Source organism: Salmo salar, chromosome 08 (genome assembly GCF_965601325.2).
Source record: "Salmo salar chromosome 08, fSalSal1, whole genome shotgun sequence".
NCBI lineage: Eukaryota > Metazoa > Chordata > Actinopteri > Salmoniformes > Salmonidae > Salmo > Salmo salar.
In genome coordinates this window covers 30,778,916-30,803,681 of record NC_138298.1, presented here as the reverse complement: position 1 = coordinate 30,803,681, position 24,766 = coordinate 30,778,916, and the positions used below count along the sequence as shown (strand labels likewise).

At 43.7% G+C, this 24,766-nt stretch overlaps 1 protein-coding gene across 2 annotated transcripts in view; it reads left to right on the top strand.

The window, feature by feature from the left end:
• The window catches only part of LOC106599229 (dynein axonemal heavy chain 6), a 206,915-nt gene that overhangs the window by 79,614 nt on the left and 102,535 nt on the right, over positions 1-24,766 (top strand). For both annotated transcript variants that reach the window (XM_082978583.1, XM_082978584.1), the window contains 12 exons: positions 2,791-2,973; positions 3,430-3,573; positions 8,207-8,428; positions 8,699-8,846; positions 10,491-10,648; positions 13,560-13,691; positions 14,901-15,072; positions 16,472-16,618; positions 17,513-17,586; positions 17,761-17,915; positions 21,057-21,288; positions 22,814-22,966. In XM_082978583.1, the coding sequence (XP_082834709.1) occupies positions 2,791-2,973; positions 3,430-3,573; positions 8,207-8,428; positions 8,699-8,846; positions 10,491-10,648; positions 13,560-13,691; positions 14,901-15,072; positions 16,472-16,618; positions 17,513-17,586; positions 17,761-17,915; positions 21,057-21,288; positions 22,814-22,966 (1,920 nt within the window). The remainder of the gene's footprint in view (positions 1-2,790; positions 2,974-3,429; positions 3,574-8,206; positions 8,429-8,698; positions 8,847-10,490; positions 10,649-13,559; positions 13,692-14,900; positions 15,073-16,471; positions 16,619-17,512; positions 17,587-17,760; positions 17,916-21,056; positions 21,289-22,813; positions 22,967-24,766) is intronic.

Here is a 24,766-nt window from a genome sequence, read left to right as displayed (position 1 = left end):
CTGGATCACTGGTCTGACTAACAAGGTGATTTACCATTCTCCTTAACATGGTCCAGACCTGGATCACTGGTCTGACTAACAAGGTGATTTACCATTCTCCTTAACATGGTCCAGACCTGGATCACTGGTCTGACTAACAAGGTGATTTACCATTCTCCTTAACATGGTCCAGACCTGGATCACTGGTCTGACTAACAAGGTGATTTACCATTCTCCTTAACATGGTCCAGACCTGGATCACTGGTCTGACTAACAAGGTGATTTACCATTCTCCTTAACATGGTCCAGACCTGGATCACTGGTCTGACTAACAAGGTGATTTACCATTCTCCTTAACATGGTCCAGACCTGGATCACTGGTCTGACTAACAAGGTGATTTACCATTCTCCTTAACATGGTCCAGACCTGGATCACTGGTCTGACTAACAAGGTGATTTACCATTCTCCTTAACATGGTCCAGACCTGGATCACTGGTCTGACTAACAAGGTGATTTACCATTCTCCTTAACATGGTCCAGACCTGGATCACTGGTCTGACTAACAAGGTGATTTACCATTCTCCTTAACATGGTCCAGACCTGGATCACTGGTCTGACTAACAAGGTGATTTACCATTCTCCTTAACATGGTCCAGACCTGGATCACTGGTCTGACTAACAAGGTGATTTACCATTCTCCTTAACATGGTCCAGACCTGGATCACTGGTCTGACTAACAAGGTGATTTACCATTCTCCTTAACATGGTCCAGACCTGGATCACTGGTCTGACTAACAAGGTGATTTACCATTCTCCTTAACATGGTCCAGACCTGGATCACTGGTCTGACTAACAAGGTGATTTACCATTCTCCTTAACATGATCCAGACCTGGATCACAGGCCTGACTAACAAGGTGATTTCCTGCTCTGATCACATCTCTACACCATCAGAATATACTTCTACCATGTCTTCATAATCATAACGCCCCTCGGTGGAAGTAGCTGTATGGGCTCAGTCAAGCCTGTTTCCCATTGGAAATCTGTATTCTCATGTTATCGTTCTGTGAAGATCACAGAGAATGTTGCGTGTCTCAGACCAAAGACAGAGGTGTATCTAACTATATAGATGGCTAGAATGGTACTCCTACCGTCAGTGTCAGCAGATCCCTCATAAACTTCAACCACCACAACACATCAAAGATCATCATGTGACCCGCCACCTCTAACCTTTACACATTCTCTCTTGTATCATTAGAGGATCCTGTGAACTGTCCCTGTCTTTATGGTAACTGTGTCTTTAAATGGTTTTATATCCTCCCTCCTACTGCTGCTGTGGTTTCTGATGTTATAGCTGACAGATGATACAGACCTACAGTGTTGTCAGATGGGTTTTATCTGCTGTGGTTTCTGATGTTATAGCTGACAGATGATACAGACCTACAGTGTTGTCAGATGGGTTTTATCTGCTGTGGTTTCTGATGTTATAGCTGACAGATGATACAGACCTACAGTGTTGTCAGATGGGTTTTATCTGCTGTGGTTTCTGATGTTATAGCTGACAGATGATACAGACCTACAGTGTTGTCAGAGATGGGTTTTATCTGCTGTGGTTTCTGATGTTATAGCTGACAGATGATACAGACCTACAGTGTTGTCAGAGATGGGTTTTATCTGCTGTGGTTTCTGATGTTATAGCTGACAGATGATACAGACCTACAGTGTTGTCAGATGGGTTTTATCTGCTGTGGTTTCTGATGTTATAGCTGACAGATGATACAGACCTACAGTGTTGTCAGATGGGTTTTATCTGCTGTGGTTTCTGATGTTATAGCTGACAGATGATACAGACCTACAGTGTTGTCAGATGGGTTTTATCTGCTGTGGTTTCTGATGTTATAGCTGACAGATGATACAGACCTACAGTGTTGTCAGAGATGGGTTTTATCTGCTGTGGTTTCTGATGTTATAGCTGACAGATGATACAGACCTACAGTGTTGTCAGAGATGGGTTTTATCTGCTGTGGTTTCTGATGTTATAGCTGACAGATGATACAGACCTACAGTGTTGTCAGATGGGTTTTATCTGCTGTGGTTTCTGATGTTATAGCTGACAGATGATACAGACCTACAGTGTTGTCAGATGGGTTTTATCTGCTGTGGTTTCTGATGTTATAGCTGACAGATGATACAGACCTACAGTGTTGTCAGATGGGTTTTATCTGCTGTGGTTTCTGATGTTATAGCTGACAGATGATACAGACCTACAGTGTTGTCAGATGGGTTTTATCTGCTGTGGTTTCTGATGTTATAGCTGACAGATGATACAGACCTACAGTGTTGTCAGATGGGTTTTATCTGCTGTGGTTTCTGATGTTATAGCTGACAGATGATACAGACCTACAGTGTTGTCAGATGGGTTTTATCTGCTGTGGTTTCTGATGTTATAGCTGACAGATGATACAGACCTACAGTGTTGTCAGATGGGTTTTATCTGCTGTGGTTTCTGATGTTATAGCTGACAGATGATACAGACCTACAGTGTTGTCAGAGATGGGTTTTATCTGCTGTGGTTTCTGATGTTATAGCTGACAGATGATTTATCTTGATAACTCTCTATCGATTGATTGTTTGACATGGATCTTTATCTTAATTCAAAAGCCAACTTTTACCTCTTTTTCCTTGATGTCCTGATCATACATTTAAATTGCCCTGCTTCTCACTCTCTCTGCGCTCTCTGTTGCTGTCTCTCCCTCCCCCTATCCTCCTCTCCCTTCCACCTCCTCCATTCCCTCCCACTCTCCCCCCCCAGCTCCCTGAAGCGGTGCGTGTGTACCTGTTGGCGTTGTTTGAGCAGTACGTGGAGAAGGGTCTTCAGTTTGTGTGGAAGCGTTGTGTCCAGGCCATGGGCCAGGTTGACATCAGTAAGGTCACTACCCTCTGCTGCCTGTTGGAGGCGCTGCTGCTGGGAGACGGAAGACCAGATCTCAAGATGGTAGGCTAAATGTTACTAGAACGCAGCATGACCACAACCACATATTAACCAGTCATTATACACATTTATAAACTGGGTTGTTCTAGCCCTGAAATCTGATTGGCTGACAGACGGGGTATATCAGACCGTATACCACGGGTATGACAAAACATTTATTTTTACTTCTTTAATTACTTTGTTAACCAGTTTATAATAGCAATAAGGCACCTCGGGGGTTTGTGGTATATGACCAATATACCACGGCTAAGGGCTGTATCCAGGCACTCCACGTTGCGTCGTGCTTAAGAACAGCCCTTAGCCATGGTATATTGACCACCGCTTATTAAGTACAGCTCCATCTGTGTGTGTGTGTGTGTGTGTGTGTGTGTGTGTGTGTGTGTGTGTGTGTGTGTGTGTGTGTGTGTGTGTGTGTGTGTGTGTGTGCTGTGTGTGTCTGTGTGTGTGTGTGTGTTCTAGGAAGCTAAGCACCTGAACAGTGTGTTGTGTCAGACGTTTGTGTTTTGCTACCTGTGGTCTGTGGGGGGTAACCTGACTGACAGCCACTGGGATGCCTTCGACAGCTTCGTCAGACAACAGTTTGAAGACAATAATGACGCCAAGGTTAGTGGGGCCTTCATCACCGTCATTATAGTCAAAATCATCATCATTATAATCATCATCATAGTCAGAATAATTACATTTGAAGTGGGAAGTTTACATACACTTAGGTTGGAGTCATTAACACTCGTTTTTCAACCACTCCACACATTTCTTGTTAACAACCTATAGTTTTGGCAAGTCGGTTAGGACATCTACTTTTTGCACAACCCAAGTAATTTTTACAACAATTGTTTGCAGACAGATTATTTCCCTTATAATTCACTGTATCACAATTCCAGTGGGTCAGAAGTTTACATACACTAAGTTGACTGTGCCTTTAAACAGCTTGGAAAATTCCAGAATTATAATCATCATTATAGTCAGAATTATAGTCATTATAGTCCGAATTGTAATCATCATCCTCATTATAGTCAGAATTATAATCATCATCATTATAGTCCGAATTATAATCGTCATCATTATAGTCAGAATTATAATCATCATTATCATTGTAGTCAGAATTATAATCATCATCATCATTATAGTCAGAATTATAATCATCATCATTATAGTCAGAATTATAATCATCATCATTATAGTCAGAATTATAATCATCATCATTATAGTCAGAATTATAATCGTCATCATTATAGTCAGAATTATAATCGTCATCATTATAGTCAGAATTATAATCGTCATCATTATAGTCAGAATTATAATCATCATTATCATTGTAGTCAGAATTATAATCATCATCATCATTATAGTCAGAATTATAATCATCATCATTATAGTCCGAATTATAATCATCATCATTATAGTCAGAATTATAATCATCATCATCATTATAGTCAGAATTATAATCATCATCATTATAGTCAGAATTATAATCATCATTATCATTGTAGTCAGAATTATAATCATCATCATCATTATAGTCCGAATTATAATCATCATCATTATAGTCCGAATTATAATCATCATCATTATAGTCCGAATTATAATCATCATTATCATTGTAGTCAGAATTATAATCATCATCATCATTATAGTCAGAATTATAATCATCATCATTATAGTCAGAATTATAATCATCATCATCATTATTGTCAGATTCATCATCTACACCATAGCATGCTTATCACACACACAGGGGGAGAGACACACACACTATATACTGTTTTCTATTCCATACCATCAGAGGACTGCATTTAAAAAGACCCTGCATTTCCAGACCTGTTCAAAGCTTTATCTATTACCAGGGTCCCACATAACCTGCCCAGGCTGCCATACATATTACTGAAGGCCAACACTCGTCGCCAGGTGCTAGCTAGTATTAGCATGCTACAGAGGTGTAACTGGGGAATGGGGATTCTGTCCTGTTTCCTTCTAAGGTTAGATTTTCTTATCTGAAACGCCATGGGCAAGAACTAGGACCAGACCCTTTCTGCCTGGCTAGAATTTTCTCTTTAAGCCGAACTGAACTCGAGAACCAACTTCTCTCGTTAAAAACTGCATATGTGACATCGACATTAGTCAAAACATTTATTTGGATTTCCACAATGCCACTTGACCACTACCACAGGATAAACAGCTGCCCACTACCACAGGATAAACAGCTGCCCACTGCCACAGGATAAACAGCTGCCCACTACCACAGGATAAACAGCTGCCCTCTACCACAGGATAAACAGCTGCCCACTACCACAGGATAAACAGCTGCACACTACCACAGGATAAACAGCTGCCCTCTACCACAGGATAAACAGCTGCCCACTACCACAGGATAAACAGCTGCCGACTACCACAGGATAAACAGCTGCCCTCTACCACAGGATAAACAGCTGCCCTCTACCACAGGATAAACAGCTGCCCTCTACCACAGGATAAACAGCTGCCCACTACCACAGGATAAACAGCTACCCATTATCACAGGATAAACAGCTGCCCTCTACCACAGGATAAACAGCTGCACACTACCACAGGATAAACAGCTGCCCTCTACCACAGGATAAACAGCTTTGAGACAGTCCTGCCCAGTAGCACAGCGCGTCGGACTTTGTTTGCACAAGACAACACGTCACACATTTTTTTAACTTGTGAAGTACTGCATCAAACACCTTAGCTAGTTGTATTGATAAATATCCTACTGCATCAAACACCTTAGCTAGATGTATTGATAAATATCCTACTGCACCCAACACCTTAGCTAGATGTATTGATAAATATCCTACTGTACCCAACACCTTAGCTAGATGTATTGATAAATATCCTACTGCATCAAACACCTTAGCTAGATGTATTGATAAATATCCTACTGCACCTAACACCTTAGCTAGATGTATTGATAAATATCCTACTGCATCCAACACCTTAGCTAGATGTAAACTTGCATGACTAAATGCTCCTTGCCAAAAACGTCAAAATTAATGACAGATTTCTTGAGTTATCTTAAATTCATTCTGACTCTTTTTAGGAAGTGATACTGGCTTTGTTCTTATGGTGTCCTATGGGGGACAAACATCAGTAACTGCCACATCAAACCACACCTCCAAGACTGACATTTTTCTTAATGAGCAACAGAAAAACACTTGCTGAATCGGTGCGTTCAGTCACTCTTTAAGTCCTCTGAAAGGGTTTAAAATCAAATAGAGCCCTTACCTGTGCAATCAATTCAATATGTAGACTGCTACCAATTATGAATATCTGACGAAGACTGCTACCATGTAAGTGTATTCAGTTGTTTTTATCAATTGGATATATGCAACAAAAACATGTGCTGTAAAGGCATGCCGTTTTAGTAGATGGATATGGACATGTTGAAATGAGCATCTCTAAAGGTATCGGTAGGAACACCTCTGTCTGTCCCCTCAGCAATAAGGACAGCAGGTGAAAGAGGCTGGAAGAGAAGTAGATTTCATATATCTGCAGAGAACTTTCAATGTATTTCATCATGCCATCAATGGAGACTATGGTTGCCATTGGTTGGTATCACAGTAATGATATCCAATAGAAACTCTCTACTTTCCTCTTCTGGAAGTGCCCGCTGGGTTGTAACAGTGTAATGATGGATATAATGTTGTATTCCTTGAGTGAGTCTGTGGAGGAGTAGAATATGCATCATTTACCTGTTAGTGGAGTGAGAGAGTGTGAGAGAGAAAGGATGAAGGCTGAATGTGTTACGGTCCAAAACTAACAAAGATGATTTGTCCTGGAGGATCTAAACATGCATGCACACACACCCCCAGACACCAACACAAGGCTGGTGTAGTCTGTCTCTGGGGATAACTAATGTGCAGCTCAGAGAACCTGAGGCGACTGTCGCTCTGTCTACTGTGGAGTTAGGGGCCATTATGTACCCATTCATATTCCTGTCTACTGTGGAGTTAGGGGCCATTATGTACACATTCATATTCCTGTCTACTGTGGAGTTAGGGGCCATTATGTACCCATTCATATTCCTGTCTACTGTGGAGTTAGGGGCCATTATGGACCCATTCATATTCCTGTCTACTGTGGAGTTAGGGGCCATTATGTACCCATTCATATTCCTGTCCACTGTGGAGTTAGGGGCCATTATGTACCCATTCATATTCCTGTCTACTGTGGAGTTAGGGGCCATTGTGTACACATTCATATTCCTGTCTACTGTGGAGTTAGGGGCCATTATGGACCCATTCATATTCCTGTCTACTGTGGAGTTAGTGGCCATTATGTACCCATTCATACTCCTGTCTTCTGTGGAGTTAGGGGCCATTATGTACCCATTCATATTCCTGTCTACTGTGGAGTTAGGAGCCATTATGGACCCATTCATATTCCTGTCTTCTGTGGAGTTAGGGGCCATTATGTACCCATTCATATTCCTGTCTACTGTGGAGTTAGGGGCCATTATGGACCCATTCATATTCCTGTCTACTGTGGAGTTAGGGGCCATTATGTACACATTCATATTCCTGTCTACTGTGGAGTTAGGGGCCATTATGTACACATTCATATTCCTGTCTACTGTGGAGTTAGGGGCCATTATGTACCCATTCATATTCCTGTCTACTGTGGAGTTAGGGGCCATTATGGACACATTCATATTCCTGTCTACTGTGGCGTTAGGGGCCAGTATGTACCCATTCATATTCCTGTCTACTGTGGAGTTAGGGGGCATTGTGTACACATTCATATCCCTGTGTGTCTGTAATGATATGTGTGCCAGGTTGGCTCTCGCTGACAGTAAACAAACCACATGCACCCACACACCTCGAACAGCAGGACACCAAGTCCAGGGGGACAAACACAACACACAAACTCTCACACACTGCAGGGGGGGAACGGAACACAAACTGTCACACACTGCAGGGGGGAAACAGAACACATGTGCAGGGCGGTGAAAACACAGTCAACAACTAAGAGCACAGGCTTCTCCAGGCATCAGTTACCTTAACATAGAGACACACAGGCCTGCACCCTTTAATGGTGTTCTGACCACCAAACTGTTACATCCAGACATGGCTTTGTCTGCCTGCTTCCATCATGACATTTCCAGTGTTAGAATATATTAAACATTATCACTATCAACCCTGTTAGATCTGTATGACTTAGGGACAGTAAATACTGTATTTGTCTATATTGTGTGGTGTGTGTGTGTGTGTGTGTGTAGCTGCCCAGCTCGGGGGACCTGTGGAGTGTGTTCATGGACTTCAACCACAAGCGTCTGGAGCCGTGGGAGAGGATCATCCCCTCCTTTAGGTACAACAAGGAACTGCCCTTCTTTGAGATGTTGGTTCCCACCACCGACACGGTGCGTTATGGCTACCTGATGGAGAAACTGCTGTCTGTAGGACACTCTGTCCTCTTCACCGGCATCACCGGAGTAGGAAAGGTATGCTTACACACACACACACACACACACACACACAACTAAACTGCTCTAGAATGTTCCTTCGATATCTTCTGACATGTTGATATTTCAACATTCCATATTGTTGTCCTGCACCACTGCTTGTCAGAGGCATCTCTTACTAGTTGTATTAGCTGGACCTTGTGGAGAAATACACATTGATCATGGAATGAATCTAACACTCACTGTTAACCCTATGCATTCCTAAGTGTTTCCTCAGGGGGTTCTCTTGTCTCTCTGTGTGTGTGTCAGTCTGTGGTGGCCCGTGGTCTTCTGAACAGTGTCCAGGAGAAGGGAGGCTATGTTCCCGTCTATATCAACTTCTCAGCCCAGACCACCTCGGCCAGAACACAGGAGATGATCGAGTCCAAACTGGAGAAGAAGAGGAAGAACATTCTGGGTGAGCGAGAGAGGAATATTGGGATAGAGATACAGTAACTAGCAATACATTCTGGATGAGAGAGAGAGGAATATTGGGATAGAGATACAGTAACTAGCAATACATTCTGGATGAGAGAGAGAGAGGAATATTGGGATAGAGATACAGTAACTAGCAATACATTCTGGATGAGAGAGAGAGGAATGTTGGGATAGAGATACAGTAACTAGCAATACATTCTCAGAGAGAGAGAGGAATATTGGGATAGAGATACAGTAACTAGCAATACATTCTGGATGAGAGAGAGAGGAATATTGGGATAGAGATACAGTAACTAGCAATACATTCTCAGAGAGAGAGAGGAATATTGGGATAGAGATACAGTAACTAGCAATACATTCTGGATGAGAGAGAGAGGAATATTGGGATAGAGATACAGTAACTAGCAATACATTCTGGATGAGAGAGAGAGAGGAATATTGGGATAGAGATACAGTAACTAGCAATACATTCTGGATGAGAGAGGGAGGAATATTGGGATAGAGATACAGTAACTAGCAATACATTCTGGATGAGAGAGGGAGAGGAATATTGGGATAGAGATACAGTAACTAGCAATACATTCTGGGTGAGAGAGAGAGAGGAATATTGGGATAGAGATATAGTATCTAGCAATACATTCTGGGTGAGAGAGAGAGAGGAATATTGGGATAGAGATACAGTAACTAGCAATACATTCTGAGCGAGAGAGAGAGGAATATTGGGATAGAGATACAGTAACTAGCAATACATTCTGGATGAGAGAGAGAGAGGAATATTGGGATAGAGATACAGTAACTAGCAATACATTCTGGATGAGAGAGAGAGAGGAATATTGGGATAGAGATACAGTAACTAGCAATACATTCTGAGCGAGAGAGAGAGGAATATTGGGATAGAGATACAGTAACTAGCAATACATTCTGGATGAGAGAGAGAGGAATATTGGGATAGAGATACAGTAACTTACAATACATTCTCAGAGAGAGAGAGAGAGGAATATTGGGATAGAGATACTTTAACTAGCAATACATTCTGAGAGAGAGAGGAATATTGGGATAGAGATACATTAACTAGAAATACATTCTGAGAGAGAGAGGAATATTGGGATAGAGATACAGTAACTAGCAATACATTCTGAGAGAGAGAGAGAGGAATATTGGGATAGAGATACAGTAACTAGCATTACATTCTGAGAGAGAGAGAGAGGAATATTGGGATAGAGATACAGTAACTAGCAATACATTCTGAGAGAGAGAGAGAGAGAGAGAGAGGAATATTGGGATAGAGATACAGTAACTAGCAATACATTCTGAGAGAGAGAGAGAGAGAGAGGAATATTGGGATAGAGATACAGTAACTAGCAATACATTCTGAGCGAGAGAGAGAGAGAGAGATTGAGAGACAGAAGAGGAAAGAGACACAGGAATGATATTGGAGAGGTGTGAGAACAGGGTTTCCCCAACACGGTCCTGGGCCCATATGTTGTTGGCATCCTAGCACGACATGGTGGTTATACATCACCCAGACAATATCACAGATCACCCTGGTAACATGAACTGATAGGCCTACTTCGCTAAGTGTTATTAATGGCCTCCATACCTCCCTCCCTCCTCTTCATGTCAGGTGCTCCTGGTAACAGAAAGATAGTGATCTTTGTGGATGATCTGAACATGCCTAAGTTGGACACCTACGGCTCCCAGCCTCCAATAGAACTGCTCAGACAGTTCCAGGACTTCCACGGCTTCTACGACCGAGAGAAGTTCTTCTGGAAGGAGATCCAGGTACACACACACACACACACAATGTTGTTTAATATGTAGACAGTCTCATCTTGTCTGGGCTAGAGGATATTAGGTGAAACATTTAGTCTATTCTGCTCCAGTCTGGGGTTTTAGTCTGAGAAAATGAAGTGACTTTTTGTTTGTGGTCAGTGAATACTTTGACTTGTTCAGTATTCAGACAGAGGGATGGTCTGAGGTCTATAGTAGATTGGAGGCTCATGTCCAGGAGCTGGTCAGTGAATACTTTGACTTGTTCAGTATTCAGACAGAGGGATGGTCTGAGGTCTATAGTAGATTGGAGGCTCATGTCCAGGAGCTGGTCAGTGAATACTTTGACTTGTTCAGTATTCAGACAGAGGGATGGTCTGAGGTCTATAGTAGATTGGAGGCTCATGTCCAGGAGCTGGTCAGTGAATACTTTGACTTGTTCAGTATTCAGACAGAGGGATGGTCTGAGGTCTATAGTAGATTGGAGGCTCATGTCCAGGAGCTGGTCAGTGAATACTTTGACTTGTTCAGTATTCAGACAGAGGGATGGTCTGAGGTCTATAGTAGATTGGAGGCTCATGTCCAGGAGCTGATAGGGTCCATTATTCTGCTACAGTACAATGTGTTTGTTTTAGTCCTTTGTTACTGTTGTGAATGGTCAGCACACAGTCATTTGTTTCCAATAGCACACATTAAAAGGGTCTATTTGTACGTATTAGGGACCAATTAATCTGTGAGGGGGTGGGTGGATGTGTGGGGGTGGGTGGATGTGAGGGGGTGGGTAGATGTGTGAGGGTCGGTGGATGTGTGAGGGTGGGTGGATGTGTGGGGGTGGGTGGATGTGAGGGGGTGGGTGGATGTGTGGGGGTGGGTGGATGTGTGGGGGTGGGTGGATGTGTGAGGGTGGGTGGATGTGTGGGGGTGGGTGGATGTGAGGGGGTGGGTGGATGTGTGGGGGTGGGTGGATGTGTGGGGGTGGGTGGATGTGTGAGGGTGGGTGGATGTGTGGGGGTGGGTGGATGTGTGAGGGTCGGTGGATGTGTGGGGGTGGGTGGATGTGTGGGGGTGGGTGGGTGGATCAGTGGTTGTGGGTGTGTGTGTGGGGGTGGGTGGATGTGTGGGGGTGGATGGATCAGTGGTTGTGGGTGGATGTGTGGGGGTGGGTGGATCAGTGGTTGTGGGTGGATGTGTGGGGGTGGGTGGATCAGTGGTTGTGGGTGTGTGTGTGGGGGTGGGTGGATGTGTGGGGGTGGGTGGATGTGTGGGGGTGGGTGGATGTGTGGGGGTGGGTGGATGTGTGAGGGTGGGTGGATGTGTGAGGGTGGGTGGATGTGTGGGGGTGGGTGGATGTGTGGGGGTGGGTGGATGTCTGGGGGTGGGTGGATCAGTGGTTGTGGGTGGATGTGTGGGGGTGGGTGGATCAGTGGTTGGGGGTGGATGTGTGGGGGTGGGTGGATGTGTGGGGGTGGGTGGGTGTGTGTGTGGGTGGATGTGTGGGGGTGGGTGGATGTGTGTGTGGGTGGATGTGTGGGGGTGGGTGGATGTGTGTGTGGGTGGATGTGTGGGGTTGGGTGGATGTGTGGGAGTGGGTGGATCAGTGGGGGTGTGTGGATGTGTGGGGGTGGGGATGTGTGGGAGTGGGTGGATCAGTGGTTGTGGGTGGATGTGTGGGGGTGGGTGGGTGTGTGTGTGTGTGTGTGGGTGGATGGGTGGGTGGGTGTGTGTGGGTGGAAGTGTGGGGGTGGGTGGATGTGTGGGGGTGGGTGGATGTGTGGGAGTGGGGGTGGATGGATCAGTGGCGGTGGGTGGATCAGTGGGGCTGTGTGTGTGGGTGGATGTGTGGGGGTGTGTGTGTGGGGGTGTGTGTGTGGGTGGATGTGTGGGGGTGTGTGTGTGGGTGGATGTGTGGGGGTGTGTGTGTGGGTGGATGTGTGGGGGTGTGTGTGTGGGTGGATGTGTGGGGGTGTGTGTGTGGGTGGATGTGTGGGGGTGTGTGTGTGGGGGTGTGTGTGTGGGTGGATGTGTGGGGGTGTGTGTGTGGGTGGATGTGTGGGGGTGTGTGTGTGGGTGGATGTGTGGGGGTGTGTGTGTGGGTGGATGTGTGGGGGTGTGTGTGTGGGTGGATGTGTGGGGGTGTGTGTGTGGGTGGATGTGTGGGGGTGTGTGTGTGGGTGGATGTGTGGGGGTGTGTGTGTGGGTGGATGTGTGGGGGTGTGTGTGTGGGTGGATGTGTGGGGGTGTGTGTGTGGGTGGATGTGTTGGGGTGTGTGTGTGGGTGGATGTGTGGGGGTGTGTGTGTGGGTGGATGTGTGGGGGTGTGTGTGTGGGTGGATGTGTGGGGGTGTGTGTGTGGGTGGATGTGTGGGGGTGTGCAAGTGAATCTTTCAGAAAATCAGTTATTCTGCTTGTTGAGATCTGAACGTGTACTGGGTGTAAATGTGTTTCCACCACATGCAGACAGACAACAGACAACCATGTCAAGACAGCAACCAGAGTAGTCACACAAGGTCATATGCAGACACACACACACACACACACACACACACACACACACACACACACACACACACACACACACACACACACACACACACACACACACACACACACACACACACACAGGGAATACAGAACCAAGGGCATGTCAATATTTTCTAATCCAAACAGGGTTTCACTCTGAAGTTTAACTCAGCTAAAAATTCTGACCCGGGTGGATGTTCTTCAAACTAAATGTCAAATGTAATATTGATAGAAGACTAAATCAATGAAAAATATGAGGCTTTAAATACATATGAAAATATGAGGGTTTAAATACATATGAAAATGTGTTGGTAGGAAATCTTCTTTCTGTGCCAAATCTTCCTTTCGACCCCCCTCTCCTCCGTTCCTCCCCTCTTCTCTCTCATTCTCTTTCTCTCTGCAGGACATGACGATCGCGGCGGCCTGCGCTCCGCCAGGAGGGGGCCGTAACCCGGTGACCCCTCGTTTCATCCGCCACTTCAGCATGCTGTGTCTGCCCACTCCCTCCGAACACAGCCTCAAACAGATCTTCAATGTGGGTAACCCCTGACCTCCTACATCTAAACCCTGCCCTAAGAACACAGTCTCAAACAGATCTTCAATGTGGGTGACCCCTGACCTCCTACATCTAAACCCTGCCCTAAGAACACAGTCTCAAACAGATCTTCAATGTGGGTGACCCCTGACCTCCTACATCTAAACCCTGCCCTAAGAACACAGTCTCAAACAGATCTTCAATGTGGGTAACCCCTGACCTCCTACATCTAAACCCTGCCCTAAGAACACAGTCTCAAACAGATCTTCAATGTGGGTGACCCCTGACCTCCTACATCTAAACCCTGCCCTAAGAACACAGTCTCAAACAGATCTTCAATGTGGGTAACCCCTGACCTCCTACATCTAAACCCTGCCCTAAGAACACAGTCTCAAACAGATCTTCAATGTGGGTGACCCCTGACCTCCTACATCTAAACCCTGCCCTAAGAACACAGTCTCAAACAGATCTTCAATGTGGGTGACCCCTGACCTCCTACATCTAAACCCTGCCCTAAGAACACAGTCTCAAACAGATCTTCAATGTGGGTGACCCCTGACCTCCTACATCTAAACCCTGCCCTAAGAACACAGTCTCAAACAGATCTTCAAGGTCAAGACTTAACCTCCAACCTCAGTTCCTAGCCCTAATATGACCTTTAACCTCCTGTCTCCAAACCCTCTTGTCTCTTCTCTCCTCATGTCCTGTTCCTCACAGCCCCTTAACAAGCTGTGGTAGTTTAATTACAGATCAACTATCGTCACACTTGTTTTTCTATCCTCGTTGGGACCTATAATTGATTTCCATTCAAAATCCTATTTTCCTTAACCCCTAAACCTTAACCCAAATCCTACACCTAACTCCTAAACCTAACCACTAACGCCTTACCCTAACCCTAATTCTAACCCTAAACCTAACCCCTAAGCTTAAAATAGCCTTTGTCCTCATGGGATGTGGGAAATGTCCCCACCAGGGAGAATTTGCCTTGTTTTACTATCCTTGTGGGGACTTTTAGTGTATTCAGAAGAACAAGACCACACACACACACACACACACACACACACACACACACACACACACACACACACACACACACACACACACACACACAATCACGTGTGTCTCTTGAGCCTGCCCTCTCTCCTCAAGGGCATATTCAAGCACACGTACGCTTAACTCTCTCTGTTGAAACTGTCTCTCCCCCTCCAGGCCATCCTCAGTGGTTTCCTCAGTGAGTTCCCCCAGGCGGTGAGGTCTTCAGCAGGCAGCATCGTAGACGCAGCTGTAGAGATCTACCACCGCATGTCTGTAGACCTCCTGCCTACACCAGCCAAGTCCCACTATGTCTTCAACCTCAGGGACCTCTCCAAGTGTGTCCAGGGTGAGAGACACACACACACACACACACACACACACACACACATACACACACACACACACACACACACACACACACACACACACACACACACACACACACACACACACACACTACGTCTTCAACCTCAGGGACCTCTCCAAGTGTGTCCAGGGTGAGACACACACACACACACACACACACACACACACACACACACACACACACACACACACACACACACACACACACACACACACACACACACACACACACTACGTCTTCAACCTCAGGGACCTCTCCAAGTGTGTCCAGGGTGAGAAAGTTTGTCTTTGCTTATTCACTTGTAAGTTATTAAAGTAGCTCATGGACTGAGATGCTCTTGGTTGTAGCCTGAAGTCCAGACAGAGACAGTACAGTCCTCTACCCAGCAGCCTCACAACCATCATCAGAGCAGAGAGGCCTGAACTAAAGTGACTACTGCTCCCTGACCCCCGCTAGGGAGTCACCATGCAGAACACACTCACACACACACACTCACACACACACACACACACACACACACACACACACTCACACTCACACACACACACACACTCACACACACACACACACACACACACACACACACACACACACACACACACACACACACACACACTCACACTCACACTCACACTCACACACACACACACACACTCACACACACACACACACACACACACACACTCACACACACACTCACACTCACACACACACCAGCAAGCGTAAACACACACACATACACTCACATACACACACCAGCATTAATACTTACCCAGGACGAATAAGGCCAACCCAGCCCCCATTCTTGCTGAGGGCGAGCGTGGTCACATTAATGCCCTCAACTTTCTAACCAGACTTGAACATGGATCCTCTGGTGTGTCAGACCCATCATATATCCTAAAGCATCCCTAGCATTGTATTAGATAACATTGATAACAACAGGGATGTGTCAACAGCAGATATTAGAGTTTTCTTTACTTCTTAATGTGTTAAGGTTGCAGGGTGAGAACCACCACGTTGAATCATGTTTTATTATTCTCTGGTCATGTTAAATCCATCTTCCCTCCCTCCCTTCACCTCCCTCTCTCATTCTCTCTCCCTCTCCCTCCCTGCCTCTTTACCTCTCTCTTCCCTTCACCTTCTCCCCTCCCCCACTCCCTCTCCCCCCTCCTCCCTCCCTCCATCTCTCTCTCCCTCCACCTCCCTCTCTCGTTCTCTCTCTCCCTCCCTGCCTCTTTACCTTCCTCCCTCCCCCGCTCCCTCTCGTCCCCCTCCTCCCTCCCTCCTCCTCTCTCCCTCCTCCCTCCCTCTCTCCCTCCCTTCACCTCTCTCTCTCATTCTCTCTCTCCCTCCCTCTGTCTGTCTGTCTGTCCTCCAGGTATGTTGCAGTGTGAGCCAGGCACGGTGAGAGATCAGACTGGGATATTCCGTCTGTTCTGTCATGAGTGTCAGAGAGTGTTCCACGACCGCCTCATCAACAACGAAGACAAAACCTACTTCAACACCATCGTCTCTGAGATGGCCAGTAAGAACATAACACAGAGTTTAATAGAACCTAGACAGTCAGTAAGAACATAACACAGAGTTTAATAGAACCTAGACAGTCAGTAAGAACATAATACAGAGTTTAATAGAACCTAGACAGCCAGTAAGAACATAACACAGAGTTTAATAGAACCTAGACAGCCAGTAAGAACATAACACAGAGTGTAATAGAACCTAGACAGCCAGTAAGAACATAACACAGAGTTTAATAGAACCTAGACAGTCAGTAAGAACATAACACAGAGTGTAATAGAACCTAGACAGTCAGTAAGAACATAATACAGAGTTTAATAGAACCTAGACAGCCAGTAAGAACATAACACAGAGTGTAATAGAACCTAGACAGCCAGTAAGAACATAACACAGAGTGTAATAGAACCTAGACAGCCAGTAAGAACATAACACAGAGTGTAATAGAACCTAGACAGTCAGTAAGAACATAATACAGAGTTTAATAGAACCTAGAAAGTCAGTAAGAACATAACACAGAGTTTAATAGAACCTAGACAGCCAGTAAGAACATAACACAGAGTTTAATAGAACCTAGACAGTCAGTAAGAACATAACACAGACTGTAATAGAACCTAGACAGTTAGTAAGAACATAACACAGAGTTTAATAGAACCTAGACGGCCAGTAAGAACATAACACAGAGTGTAATATAACCTAGACATAGTTGGCCAGTAAGAACATAACACAGAGTTCAATAGAACCTAGACGGCTAGTTTGAACTTTCAGAGTTTTGCCTCTCACTAAGCAGTGTTTTGACATATTAAGTTTGAAAGCCATTTCAATGTCCTTATCTAAAACGTCCCACAATTGTTGAGCTATGAATAGCAACTCTTTAAATATATTTCCGTTCTTCTTCTTTCAGGCAAATATTTTGGCTTCAATTTAGAACCCAATTACTTTGTGACCAAACCCATCATATTTGGAGATTTCATCAAGGTAAAATGTGCTATAAGCCTATAAATCCAATCAATTTCCCAGGTGCTCAAAGCGCTTAACATTTACGGCATCCATCTATCTATCTCGCAACCCTTCCTGTCCCCCCCTCTCCATCTCTCCCTCCTCCTGTCCCTGCCTCCCTTCCTCCTCATTCCTCTCTCTCCTCTCCTCTAGGTGGGTGCAGAGAAGGCAGACCGTCTGTATGAGGACCTAACAGAGCCAGATAAGATCAGGGCTGTGCTCCAGGATTACCTGGATGACTACAACATGACCTTCTCCAAGGAGACCAAGCTAGTGTTCTTCCAGGACGCTGTAGAACACGTCTCCAGGTGGTTTTACGATCGGAAACGGAGCCCTATTCCCTAATTAGTGCAGTGAATGCATTCGAAATCGCACCCTATTCCCTATATAGTGTACAGACGTTTTGGCCTAAATCGCACCCTATTCCCTATTTAGTGAACTGATTAGAATCCTTAACAACACCCTATTCCCTATTTAGTGAACTGATTAGAATCCTTAACGACACCCTATTCCCTATTTAGTGAACTGATTAGAATCCTTAACCTCTTGGGGCTAGGTGGGACGCTAGCGTGCCACCTGTGGTGCACTCCATCAACAGCAGGTGCATTTCAAGAGCGGCAAATTTGAATCCAAATAAATGTCAAAATTCAAATTTTTCAAAAATACAACTATGTTACACCATTTGAAAGATAAACATCTCCTTAATCTAACCACGTTTTACGATTTCAAAAAGGTTTTACGGCGAAAGCATAAATTTAGAGTATGTTAGGACAGTACATTTACAAGAGTTGTGTGTAATGTTTTGTCAAGTCAAAGACAGGGTCACCAAAACCATAAAACCAGCTAAAATGATACACTAACCTTTTACAATCTCCATCAGATGACACTCCTAGGACATTATGTTAGACAATGCATGCATTTTTAGTTCTATCAAGTTCATATTTATATACAAAAACAGCGTTTTACTATGGCATTGATGTTGAGGAAATCGTTTCCCTCCAATAACCGGCAGTCAAGTCAGCGTCACAAATTAAATAATTAAAATTAGAAAACATTGGTAAAATATTATATTGTCATTTAAAGAATTATAGATTTACATCTTTTGAACGCAATCAACTTGCCAGATTTAAAAATAACCTTACTGGGAAATCACACTTTGCAATAATCTGAGCACTGTGCCCAGAAAAATACGCGTTGCGATACAGACTAGACGTCATGTTGGGGAGATCTAAAATCGAAAATACTATGTAAATAATCCATTACCTTTGATTCTCTTCATCAGATGTCACTTCCAGGTATCACAGGTCCATAACGAATGTAGTTTTGTTCAAAAAAGCTCATCATTTATGTCCAAAAATCTCCGTCTCGTTAGCACATGATGTAAGCCAGCCGGACTTCTCGTCATGAACGAGGGGAAAAAATATATTTCCGTTCGTTCAAACATGTCAAACGTTGTATAGCATAAATCATTAGGGCCTTTTTTAACCAGAACATGAATAATATTCAAGGTGGACGAATGCATAGCCTTTTATAACGTATTGGAACGAGGGTACCCAACATGAAGTAGCGCGCCAGGTGTCTAATGGGACATCACCGTTCCATGGCTCTTGTTCGGTCAGATCTCCCTCCAGAAGACTCAAAACACTTTGTAAAGGCTGGTGACATCTAGTGGAAGCAATAGGAAGTGCCAAAATATTCCTAAACCCCTGTGTTTTTCAATGGGATAGGTTTAAAATCAATACAACACATCAGGTATCCACTTCCTGTCAGAAAATGTCTCAGGGTTTTGCCTGCCAAATGAGTTCTGTTATACTCACAGACACCATTCAAACAGTTTTGGAAACTTTAGAGTGTTTTCTATCCATATATAATAAGTATATGCATATTCTAGTTACTGGGTAGGATTAGTAACCAGATTAAATCGGGTACATTTTTTTTATCCAGACGTGCAAATGCTGCCCCCTAGACCCAACAGGTTAACAACACCCTATTCCCTATTTAGTGAACTGATTAGAATCCTTAATGACACCCTATTCCCTATTTAGTGAACTGATTAGAATCCTTAACAACACCCTATTCCCTATTTAGTGAACTGATTAGAATCCTTAACAACACCCTATTCCCTATTTAGTGAACTGATTAGAATCCTTAACGACACCCTATTCCCTATTTAGTGAACTGATTAGAATCCTTAACAACACCCTATTCCCTATTTAGTGAACTGATTAGAATCCTTAACAACACCCTATTCCCTATTTAGTGAACTGATTAGAATCCTTAATGACACCCTATTCCCTATTTAGTGAACTGATTAGAATCCTTAACAACACCCTATTCCCTATTTAGTGAACTGATTAGAATCCTTATCGACACCCTATTCCCTATTTAGTGAACTGATTAGAATCCTTAACAACACCCTATTCCCTATTTAGTGAACTGATTAGAATCCTTAATAACACCCTATTCCCTATTTAGTGAACTGATTAGAATCCTTAACAACACCCTATTCCCTATTTAGTGAACTGATTAGAATACTTAATAACACCCTATTCCCTATTTAGTGAACTGATTAGAATCCTTAACAACACCCTATTCCCTATTTAGTGAACTGATTAGAATCCTTAACAACACCCTATTCCCTATTTAGTGAACTGATTAGAATCCTTAACAACACCCTATTCCCTATTTAGTGAACTGATTAGAATCCTTATCGACACCCTATTCCCTATTTAGTGAACTGATTAGAATCCTTAACAACACCCTATTCCCTATTTAGTGAACTGATTAGAATCCTTAATAACACCCTATTCCCTATTTAGTGAACTGATTAGAATCCTTAACAACACCCTATTCCCTATTTAGTGAACTGATTAGAATACTTAATAACACCCTATTCCCTATTTAGTGAACTGATTAGAATCCTTAACAACACCCTATTCCCCATTTAGTGAACTGATTAGAATCCTTAACAACACCCTATTCCCTATTTAGTGAACTGATTAGAATCCTTAACGACACCCTATTCCCTATTTAGTGAACTGATTAGAATCCTTAACAACACCCTATTCCCTATTTAGTGAACTGATTAGAATCCTTAACGACACCCTATTCCCTATTTAGTGAACTGATTAGAATCCTTAACGACACCCTATTCCCTATTTAGTGAACTGATTAGAATCCTTAACGACACCCTATTCCCTATTTAGTGAACTGATTAGCATCCTTAACAACACCCTATTCCCTATTTAGTGAACTGATTAGCATCCTTAACAACACCCTATTCCCTATTTAGTGAACTGATTAGCATCCTTAACGACACCCTATTCCCTATTTAGTGAACTTATTTTGTCCAGAGCCCCATAAAGAGTTCGTTTTTGTTTCATGTGTTTTTGTAATGCTTCAATTTGTTATTTTGCTTACTTCCTAACCCCGCCCTTCTGTTCCTATAGGATAGCGCGTATGATCCGCCAGGAGCGCGGTAACGCCCTATTGGTGGGCGTGGGGGGCACGGGGAAACAGTCACTGACGCGGCTGGCGGCCCACATGTGCGGCATGCGCTGCTTCCAGATAGAACTGAGCCGAGGATACAACTACGACAGCTTCCATGAAGACCTGAGACGACTGTTCAAGATGGCTGGGGTGGAGGGCAAGGACATGGTGTTCCTCTTCACTGACACACAGGTAGGGGAGGGGAGGAGGGGGGAGAGGAGGGGGGTGTGCATGGAGACTATGTGATGGGTAGATAGCAGGTTCCTCCATAAAGACTGTACCAGACAGTAGTATTTATGGAGACTATGTGATGGGTAGATAGCAGGTTCCTCCATAAAGACTGTACCAGACAGTAGTATTTATGGAGACTATGTGATGGGTAGATAGCAGGTTCCTCCATAAAGACTGTACCAGACAGTAGTATTTATGGAGGCTATGTGATGGGTAGATAGCAGGTTCCTCCATAAAGACTGTACCAGACAGTAGTATTTATGGAGACTATGTGATGGGTAGATAGCAGGTTCCTCCATAAAGACTGTACCAGACAGTAGTATTTATGGAGACTATGTGATGGGTAGATAGCAGGTTCCTCCATAAAGACTGTACCAGACAGTAGTATTTATGGAGGCTATGTGATGGGTAGATAGCAGGTTCCTCCATAAAGACTGTACCAGACAGTAGTATTTATGGAGACTATGTGATGGGTAGATAGCAGGTTCCTCCATAAAGACTGTACCAGACAGTAGTATTTATGGAGACTATGTGATGGGTAGATAGCAGGTTCCTCCATAAAGACTGTACCAGACAGTAGTATTTATGGAGGCTATGTGATGGGTAGATAGCAGGTTCCTCCATAAAGACTGTACCAGACAGTAGTATTTATGGAGACTATGTGATGGGTAGATAGCAGGTTCCTCCATAAAGACTGTACCAGACAGTAGTATTTATGGAGACTATGTGATGGGTAGATAGCAGGTTCCTCCATAAAGACTGTACCAGACAGTAGTATTTATGGAGACTATGTGATGGGTAGATAGCAGGTTCCTCCATAAAGACTGTACCAGACAGTAGTATTTATGGAGACTATGTGATGGGTAGATAGCAGGTTCCTCCATAAAGACTGTACCAGACAGTAGTATTTATGGAGGCTATGTGATGGGTAGATAGCAGGTTCCTCCATAAAGACTGTACCAGACAGTAGTATTTATGGAGGCTATGTGATGGGTAGATAGCAGGTTCCTCCATAAAGACTGTACCAGACAGTAGTATTTATGGAGACTATGTGATGGGTAGATAGCAGGTTCCTCCATAAAGACTGTACCAGACAGTAGTATTTATGGAGACTATGTGATGGGTAGATAGCAGGTTCCTCCATAAAGACTGTACCAGACAGTAGTATTTATGGAGACTATGTGATGGGTAGATAGCAGGTTCCTCCATAAAGACTGTACCAGACAGTAGTATTTATGGAGGCTATGTGATGGGTAGATAGCAGGTTCCTCCATAAAGACTGTACTTGACAGCTAATGAAGTAGCTATGGCCAGTGTTTATCTGTGACCATCTGCTTGCCAAACCATGCCACCTCTGTGACTCATCACCTCATTACCCCGCTGAGCAGAAGCCGAGGCATTAGCCCTGGAAGCTATAGCTTCAGTCTTCAGTTCTCAGGCACGTTTCCACCCCCCTCCATTACATGTGTGTATTATTGTTCATCAGATCGTGGTGGAGGAGTTCCTAGAGGACATTAACAACATGTTGAACAGTGGAGAGGTGCCCAACCTGTTTGAGAAGGATGATCTGGAGCAGGTCCTGGCTGCCACACGGCCCAGAGCCAAGGAGGCCGGCATCAACGAGGGAAACCGAGACGAGGTACAGTAGAGTACACACACACTCACTCATATAACACTCAATATATAATTGTAATTACAGGGCTCCTCTGTAAAAGAGACCTTTACTCCCTGTCAAAATAAAGGTTAAATATAATAAGTACATGTGTAATATTTATGTATGTACTGTTGTGTCTTTACTATGGATTAAATGATATGACATGTTATTTTATAAAATCAATTCTCTGTAATTAATATTACCTGATTAAACTAATCATGTAAATGTATTAACTAGGAAGTCGGGGCACCACGGAAGAATGTTTATAGAGCTGTTGTCTTCCGAATAAACTCTTAAAGACCTGGTAATCTTTTATATCAACAGCAGTCAATTATTAATCGTCACCTTATTCAGTCTCATCTGAACGTCGTAAAATTATTGGTTATCTTCACGAACCCTGGTTAACAAGTTGAATCAGCAATACAAAATTTGGTTTAATTATTTATTTACTAAATACCTAAATAATCACACATAATTACATATACACAGGCTGGATCATACATTGATTACTAATTAATACAAGAAAACGTCCCTAGCGGACGGAACCGATTTGACGGATGGTTACACAAAGAAAGGGGGTTGGGTTTGAATGAAAGCACGGGAAGACTGAGGAACAAAAGGATTGGGTTTCTATCAGACCTTATGAAGCTATGCTATCGTAAATACAGAATCTTATGCATTCTAAATAACCGCCCATTCAGAAAAGGAAAATGCAAGAAATATATTTTCTCTGAGCTGCGCTTCGATAGATTGGCCGAAGATGGAAGGCTGGGTTGCCCAGCAGAAATCTCCCTTGTCCTTTGAAGAATATTTCTGGGCGGATACGTTGTAGTCTGTCGTCTTGTGGTAGAACTGTCGTTCTGAAGATTGTCCGTCCGTCCTTTCCTAGGCCACGCACGTTTACAGCTGCTGCTGATAACTCAACGTCTAGGATGTATCACTTCTTTAGTGAATAAGAGTTCAAAGTTCATACCAAGTTGACATACTAAGCTCATGCTGTATTCTGGCTTGTGTAGTCAAGTTCATCCGTCCAGCATGGCGATCGTCACCTCCACGTTGAAATTCGCCCTTCTGAACGTATGGACATCAGTCCTCACGTCATCGGGAACACAATGTTAATTTCGTTAGGTTGTAGTCGTTCAACCATTCGCAACCAGAGCTCACGCTGAGGTTGGCTTAGTTCGCAGTGAATTGGGTCATGGGGGGGGCTCTTATAGAAATGTAGAAAAGGGGTTGCTTCATCATTTCCAACCAATACCTATTCACGTGGGGTGGCCACTGATTGAGCATATTTTACTTATGAAAACAATTCTCTAATTTTAAAAACTAAAATTACATGTCATCTTTTCACAAATATTTTCATATTTAAACATTTAAATTGCACAACAATTCCATGTGAATCTGAATCTAGAATGGGTAGACTTTCCAAGATACAGTTTATGTCGTCCTATCATCAGATATAATGTCCCAGACAACAACTGATCTGACATCATATTCTTTAAGTACCAACGGATACTTTCAACTGGTTGGATTACACAAAGATTGTTCTTTTCCCCAACCTTTTGATGTTTCCATACTCTCCCTATGTTAACAACAGGGCTTTCCAAGAGTCCATTCTGTAGAGTGGACAGAAAAGGGGGGAAAGGCATTTATGGGGGGTCATAAACCTCCCTCAACAGGGCAACGTCATGACAGTACCATTTATTAATATTTATACATGTTTTTATACATATATCCAGCTAGCTATTAATTCACAACATTATGTATGTATTGATGTATGTGTTC